Consider the following 8,651-nt stretch of genomic DNA (forward strand, 5'->3'; position numbering starts at 1 on the left):
AACTGTTGCCTCCGTGTGCGCGGGGCCTTACGCTTACGTCAGCCTACTGTACTTACAACGCCTCCCCATCGGTCTTCTGGCCTTCTGAGGCTCCCATGACTTATAGAAGGTAATTCGGAGTAATTATCTACATTACAGGGAGTATTAGACGAGCATTTCTTTTTTTCTTTGGCATTTTTTTTATTTTGATTTTTTTAGGGAATTTTAAGTCAATTGTACTCAGAATTTCGAGTACTTTCAATCTCACTGGGAGACAAAAAGTGTCCCAGAATTTCCATACATTTTTGTTACCCCACACAACATGTACGGAAAATGATAACAAAATAAGAAAAAATCGTTTGGGACAATTTTTTTAACTACTAGGATTGAAAAAGCTAGTGATTCTGAGTATAAATAGCATTTTTTTTTCAAATATATCACATAATTTCATAAAAGTGACAAAAAAAAAAAGAAATGCTGAGATCGACCTGTGTATAGTAGTCCTGAATGATGTGTTTCTCCGTGTACAGAGCTGTACCTGCGCTGGTCGGTCCCGCAGTCGACGGAGCAGCGTGAGGAGCAGTACGGCGTGATCCGCGCGCGCGAGCAGTCGCTCCGCGCGCGTGCGCACGCCCTGCGCCGCGAACTGCTCGACCTGGCTGCGCAGTACTACGCGCCGCAGGACAAGCAGGAACTCCTGCTGCTCAACTAGCTACAGTTGTTATCACAGCTCGGAGAGGGTACGAGAACTCGCATACGTGTTTTATTACATTGCGGTATTTGATGGCTGTGCAAAATTGTATGTAACCTCAGAACCCGCAATGTAACTAAAATCGCATGTGAGTTTTGCACGCCGTCTAAATCAGGCTTTTAGCCTTGTAATATGTTCAGGTCAATTCACAAGAGCTGGCACTAATGAGGAAATGAGGCTAGGAATGTAAAAATGACCGGTAAAGCTGAATTTAAACCTGCATGTTTTGAGACGCAACTATGGGTAAGAGTGAGTGGCAAATATCTGCATCTCTTTCTTGCATATACCTTTGTTTCAAAACTTGCAGGTGTAAATCCAGCTTAACCCTTCGTCTGTGTTTGATAAGGATCCTAACATAATAAGGCGTTGGACTTTAAAATAATATATGAAAGTTAATTGTTTTATGGCAATTTTTTGATAGACACAGACGAAGGATTAAGTCATATCAAATTAAAAGGAAAATAGCTCACCCCGTGTGGCCTATAATTATTATACGTAGTTTAGGGAAAAGGACCCGTCCACTAAAAATAGTCATTCAAATCAATTACCATTTCTTTTTACAGTAAATTTGAATTATAATAAAGTTTTTTGTGGATTAGATCCTTTTCCCTCAACTATGTCCTATTGTGTTTCACAGATCTTTCTACGACCTCTAGTAGGGTATGAGAGCTCACTTCAACGTCCAAATTATTATTTAGTGGTATGGATGCATAGCTTTTATATTACGAGGCGTGAAATACCCTCGAAGCAGTGCGAACCTTTGCCTTCTTGGGCTAAAACATTCAATTATTACTGTGCCCATATATAGATGTAACTTTTATATTACGCGCATTACCCAGGGAGGAACAGCTTTAACGGCAAGCCTTCGCGGCTGCAACACTGTTAGCACTGACGGTTCGAGCTTTTAAAAAGCTCAGAATCGCGAAACACTTCACTTCTAAAGTGAATGGACTGACCGATCGAAATAAACAGTCATCGTTAGGTTTCGTTGGATTCTCGTATCGAAATCCACATATAAAGTACATAATTATATTATGTTCATTTGCTGTGAACAATATTCGAGTTGTCACATTTCGAATTCATAGATAATTATCTTTTTCCCTCAAATCACTAAGTATTGTTAAAAGCAGAATAATATTTCAAATAAAAACAATTTTTAAAGAGACGTAAACACTCATGAAACAACCTCATAGTGTCTTTACACGCCTACTTCTGAATGCATATATATTTAGGAAATTATTAAATACATTTTACTGAACACAGTTCGTGTGTATAGAATAGTGCGTACAATTTATTTACTTAGCAGTTTCAATGCAGGATTTAACGCAGCTTGAGTAAAGGTTAGAAAGGTTATTAAGAATATTATTCTGAAACCTAGGCCTGACGATGATGGTATCTTTACTCTATACTAGTATTACTAGTAGTAATAGTTGATTGCTCAGTGGGTACAAATGTAGTGCTAAATTATTTTCCTTCGTGTTTTTACGAAAACTCGAACTTGTCATGCTAGTTTTGTCAACGTTAGTATGTACTTACTGAGACTGACTGAAATAATATAACACGTTCGTGACTTTCCGTGAAACTACGAAGGAAAAACATTTCGCACCATACATCTGTGGGCAGACACGGGATCAGGGATGTCTGGGTCGGAAAGCAGGGACTACATGCCTATGTAGTTCGTAGTACGCCTGTACAGGGTTCTGTAATAGCAAGTATAGTCATGCATATAGTACATCTGTCAACCGTTAACATGATGCTTAGTCTAAAGACAATAAAATAACACAAGCGCGGTGTTACAAATATTGGGTTTCTTTTACTAGTTCTTTCGTTTTGAGCATGTTTCCGTTTAACACTTAACACATACCTCACAGGTAACACCAATTTTAATAAAGTTTTAGAAATAGGGACATCGTGTAACTCTTATGTTACTTATTGATAAAATTAAAGAGTATAAACACATAAATGAAATGAAACGAAATGAAATATTTATTTAACATAAAGATTTACAGACAATTAGTTCTATGGTCCCACACTAGGCGAAGCCTGTCCCGTGGAAACCAAGCAATTACGGATTAACAGGCCATGCGGCTTAGGTTTGAAACAATGCAAACAAAAAGTACCTATTCTAATTAATTTTAAAACTATTCTAGTTAATATTAAACTAAAATGAGATACAAACTGCCTGCTAAATAATTAATGTAAGTAGATATTTTAGCTATGAAGGGTCAATAGTTTCATAAAGTTAAATCCAATAGAAATTGCAAATAATGTAAACAAACCAATAAAATAAGTACCTTCAATAATACATAATAGGGAACTTGACTGTAGTTAAAATAAAATATTTTATACCATGCACGATGACCGTGACGTCACTCAATTCGATTTCATATAAATTCCATATTAGCAAGTCGTTCAAATTCGTTTTGCCAGTTCTTAAAAAGAAGTTGATTTGACTAGGAGGCAAGTAGCCTATTTCATAGTCACGCACAAAGTGATGAAAATCATGATCTTATAATATACATATTTATATACCAACATCAATGTTTTGTTTAATGATTTTGATAAATTAGTTTTTAATCATAATGTCTCTGTGAAAACAAGCTTCATAAATCATAAATTTTGATATCAAAAGTCAACTAAATTGACATATTTGTTAACATTATTTGCTTTTCCTATTGACTAAGGTAAACTTTTTTTTCAATGGATTCATTTCTCAGCAAAACTACCAATTGCAGATACAGATAATAACTTAATAAGTCATCATACACCTTATTAAAAACTATTAAGATCGTCATTTTTACTTCTGTAAACTGACGTATCTAGTCGTTCATTGTACTCTGTCATGTGTGGATACACATGACTGGATGTCCGAATTTTTTATTCTTTAATAGTGAAGGAAGTGAGTGGTGATTTCAGGGTTACACCCATGTTCAAAGTTCCTCAGTTTGACATACTATACCACGTTAATTATTGAAGTGCTTAAATAAACAACCTATATTAATCCTACTTTTGTTCTAATGTAAAGTTTGTACAACGTACGTTTCTTGTTAGTCTGTCAGTATATGTATATTTTGTTTGTTGTTTGTCCTAGAAATCAGTCCTAAATAAGTTATAAATGTATTGTTTTTTTAACTACATCTAAGCAAAGTAGGTGCTAGTTATTATATATGATCTGGCGCCTCCTGTTATACTCGCGCCTCTCTAATAAATGTTTTTGTGCTCATTATAAGTTTGTTCCGGCTATTTATAAGAAATATGAAACTATATTATTCAATTCGATCTGATTGCCATTTTAGCCCGTCATACAACTACAGTCGAGTATGTTATAACTTGTAAGTTAGGCCTAAATTATATGTCAAAGTTAATATTTCCTTAATTTTAAACATTTTAATACCTAGCGTATTTACTAACGCTTAAAGCCTCGTCATATAAAATAAGTAATTAGAACTAATAAGTTTAATGCGAGGGACAACGCCTTGCATATTATGGTACAATACAGCTCATATTATTATTATTATGTAAATGTCTACATGTATGTATATGATTAAAATTAAGTGTAAATTGAATACGAGCTTAGTGTAGGTTACATTTTACAAACTGAGTGGATTATGTTCTGATATTTGGTACATTTTGTGCACAATTATACTAAAACACACTCAACTTCTCAGTAGAAAAAGGCGTGAAAGTAGGAATTTTATGTCAAGTCAAATCGTCACGCCTTTATTTCTTTTTTATATAATTGGGCTTACTCAAAGACATATGTAACTCCGTATTAGGCACTGGTCCCACCACTAGCTAGTAAAGCGATGAGCTATCGGCTATTTATGCGATAAAAGATAGTTGCAAAAGATAGTGTAAACAAAAGAAAGAGATGTATTATAGCTGAGCGATGAACTATAAAATAGTCAATAGCTCAGCTATAATACATCTGTCACTTTTATTTACACGGGAGCGGCTATCTTTTGTCGCACAAATAGCCGATATCTCATAGTTTGCTAGCTCGCCGTGGGACCAGTGCCTAAAGTCTAAGAAAAAAGCGTACCTCGGAACCACAGAGAAAAAGGTACGGTGGGCTAGATGGCGATAACACCTTTGGACTCGATGGCGCTAATAATGATATTTGACATTTTAACACATATCAAGCTAAGAATATGGGCCAAATTATCAAAACTGAGGTTCAAAAGTTTTAAGCCTGTGTCGAGAGATGGCAGGCTATGCACTGTGACTACACATTTTTCTTTGGCAGTAACTCTCTAGAAACTCGATCCTCTTTGGGCTTACTGATAGCCACAGACTAGCCGAGGCGAAGACGGCGAAGTTGTTTACCCTTGATTTTAATTTGTAGCCTTTTTCTACTGACCAAGTCGCAAGTAGGTATATACATGTCATGTTGTAAATTGCTTGTTCCTAAAACGTTTAGTTTCGTGTTTCCAAAACACGAAACTACAAGTAGGTACTCGTATGGTTTTTTTCATACAACAAATAAAGTGTAATGCTATGGATGTATTTATATTAAATTAAATATTTGCTCGTAATCCATTTACACTCCTTAGTTCGTAAATGTTGTACCAAACCAAATATCAGTTCTGGTAAGTATCGAGGGTCATTCCAGTTTTGGCTACTGTGCCTAGATTTATTAAATATTGAGCGATGCTATTTTCAACTTTAATATTATAGATAATAATAAGTAATAGGCTAATAGGTATACGATGACCTTAGCCTCTGAAGAAAGATTAATCCCTTAATATTCACTGTCTCTTCTTCCTCCTACCCTTATCCCACGTTATGTGGGGTTGGTACAACATGTCTTCCTCTTCCATTCTCCCCTATCTTTCGTCATCTCAACACTCACATCTTTCTTTCTCATATCCTCTTTCACACAATCCATCCATCGTTGTTTGGGTTTACCCCTCCCTCTCCATCCATCAACATTCATTTCCAACATTCTTTTGCCTATATGACACTCATCCTTAATATTCACTGTATAATGTTTAATATACATTATACCTACACATACCTATTATATCGGCGGATCGTAAGATCCAGCAGATCCTGAAATCTATAGGCATCTATATCGTGAAACGTGAAAATCATTAACGTATTTCGGTAAGATGAAAGCGGGCTGTGAGTGTGGTGTCGAGTAAGATGTACAAACATTTGTCAGGATGTTTACATTATGCAACGAAATTCTGAAAGTGAAGGACTGATGAATATGAAAAACTTTTATCATGATTAGAATCCACCCGCTTATAAGCATTTGATCAGATGCTAAGGTCACCCTCTATGCGTGCTAATATGACAAACACCAAGATATTTTGTTTTCACTAACGTAAGAATTGTGATAAATAGTCTGTTAGGTACTTAATTAAGAAAGTAAATCTAACTATAAGTATAAATTAATAGGCTTTACTCGTACTCTTATATTATACCCACCAAGCCTGCGTTATCAGTGTTATCACATTATCCGATCCGATATCGGATGTGGGTACATTACAGGCGCCATGTTGGATTTTTTTCCATTGAAATCCCTCCGACGTCCGATATCGGATGGGATAATGTGAAAACGGACTAACAAGCCTAAGTGACCATTATACATTTTGAGGGGTAAATGTGACTAGCCTTCACATTTCCACCATGAGGCCCTGCCGTGGAAAACATTAAAATTTTGTTATTTGCTTTTGTAGACATTTGAAAGTTAACAATTTTCCGGTATATATTAACAGGGCCCCGAAGGGTCCAATGTGAAGGCCAGCTAACATAACACTGTCCTACTCATCATTTTCTCCAATAAACTCCCAAGTTGAAAATGATTTTCTGTCACTTGGCACTGGTCCCATCGCGAGCTAGTAAGCTATGAGCTATCGGATATAAAAACGAACAAAGATAAGCACTCCCGTGCAAATTAAAGAGACACGGCGATATTGATAGCTCACCGCTGGGCGAGTACCTATAAACATCCCCGTGTCTCTTTTATTTACGCGGGAGTGATTATCTTTTGTTCGTTTTTATAGCCGATAGCTCATAGCTTACTAAGCTCGCGGTGGGACCAGTGCCTTGGGGTTGTTATGCATAGTGGGCCAGTATTACAATTGGCACGAGGCACTAAATAGACGTTCTGTAAGGCAATTGTAACTATCTATTGTAAGCGGACGTAGAGTGGAAGAGAGAACCTGCTATCATACTGATGTGCCGACGGAAAAAAATTAAAATTTCACGAGAAATATAGTAAATTTAAATAGATAAGTATATGAAATGGAAAGTTTCAATCTCCATACAAAAATGAGGAAAGTACAGATTTTTTTGTTATCTTGAAAATTTCGCAATTTTGGAAAGTTTCCGCCGCGTCGGCACATTAGAATCCTATAGATACATGACATTTATATGATAGCAGGTTTTCACTGCGAACTTATTTTTTTGTGCAATCTGAATTTCTACCTAATTTTAAGAATTTCCGAATTGTCATAATTATTTTTTTGATTAAGATATGATATTTATGTGTACCATACGGAAGATATAATGTATGAATATACTGGAGCAAATGTAATGTTACTAGATGTCAATTTTTATATAAATGAATTTATTTGTTGGTCAATTATACATTGCGCAGCAAATGTTTTCTTTTTTTTTATTGTGTAATATGCATAATCCATTACTTTGGAAGCCCGATAGATCATCCAAGGTTCTAGTGGTAGCGGAAGCTATGTTATTCAAAATCACTATTTGGGTGGATAGAGTACGAAATTTTCTGTGTGTTCTACTTACGCGTTTACCACCTGCGAGAGAGTACAGATGTAGAAAAAGGGAAAAGATTTACCTTCGTATTGTTACGGAAACGTACGAACGTGTCATGCTATTTCAGTCGGTCTCAGTACAAGATGTACCGACTGAACTAGCATGACAAATACGAACGTTTTCGAAAAAATACGAAGAAAACCCTTGTCGCACTACATCTGTAGTATACCGTCAAATGTCAAATGCATTCATCCTGCGCGCGTTCATCATTGAAAATAACGGACGCTTGTCTTTGCTTGCGCATGCGCAATAATATAGCTTTTAATATCGAAAATAATCGTAAAGCACTGACTCACTATTGGCAACGGGCTTCGAATCAGTTGGTGGCATGTGGCGCTAAATGCACGGAGTGTAGCCACCTCGAGCACTCACGTTATGCCTGTCGAAGAATCACCAACCGATTCGAAAAGTCACCTACACCGATATAATAAACGTGAGTATGCCCGCGCTTTTATATATTGAAAATATGTCTCAAGCTCACTCCATCGTAGGCCACGTCTTTGCCTTTAGCTAGACTGTGGCCAAGAGTAAGCCCATTTATAATAATAATTTAAAAAAAAGAAAGTTTATAATACCTACCTACGTTTTTGTTAAAACCTACCGGGTGGAAGGCGGGGTACCCCTCTACACACCTGTGCCGCTCACACCGATGTTGCCCTGGCGAGTCAGCGTTTGCTGGAAGTGAAATTGGATATCGTTTTATTAGACAGGCGTCCGGTTCTTTTTATTCAATGGACCGGTAGGTACTTGGTGTGCGTACCATGACACGAGCAAGTGAGCATCCTCTCGATGTACCATAGATGTACTCCTTACATTTCATTAGTGTCAACAGGACCTCTATTTGTTGGCTTCAGCAGGGGCGGCTCACTCTGCGATTCTATCGCCGCGCTACAAGTACATGCGGGCGGCCGCGAGTTCGCGGCCTAATCAGGGGTGGCTCGCATTCCCACGGAACGCACGTTCGCACTTTCTATTGTTACTATACGTCGCGAGTTTTTTTAAAGGTTCATATGCGATATCCGCGGGTGGAATGTCTAATAATGCTTAGTTAAATAAACATCATGAATAAAATAGGACAATTTTACACTTTCTACTATCGATTATGTAATTTATGTCCCACGGAAACGTT

At 36.9% G+C, this 8,651-nt stretch overlaps 1 protein-coding gene across 1 annotated transcript in view; it reads left to right on the plus strand.

The window, feature by feature from the left end:
- LOC125240981 (myotubularin-related protein 9) overlaps window positions 1-7,335 on the plus strand; it is a 31,346-nt gene extending 24,011 nt beyond the window's left edge. Inside the window, exon 10 of the mRNA XM_048149218.1 lies at window positions 510-7,335. Within this exon, the coding sequence (XP_048005175.1) occupies window positions 510-691 (182 nt within the window). The 3' untranslated portion in view covers window positions 692-7,335. The remainder of the gene's footprint in view (window positions 1-509) is intronic.
- Window positions 7,336-8,651: the final 1,316 nt, after the last annotated feature.

The sequence above is a fragment of the Leguminivora glycinivorella genome, chromosome Z, assembly GCF_023078275.1.
Source record: "Leguminivora glycinivorella isolate SPB_JAAS2020 chromosome Z, LegGlyc_1.1, whole genome shotgun sequence".
Taxonomy (NCBI): Eukaryota; Metazoa; Arthropoda; class Insecta; order Lepidoptera; family Tortricidae; genus Leguminivora; species Leguminivora glycinivorella.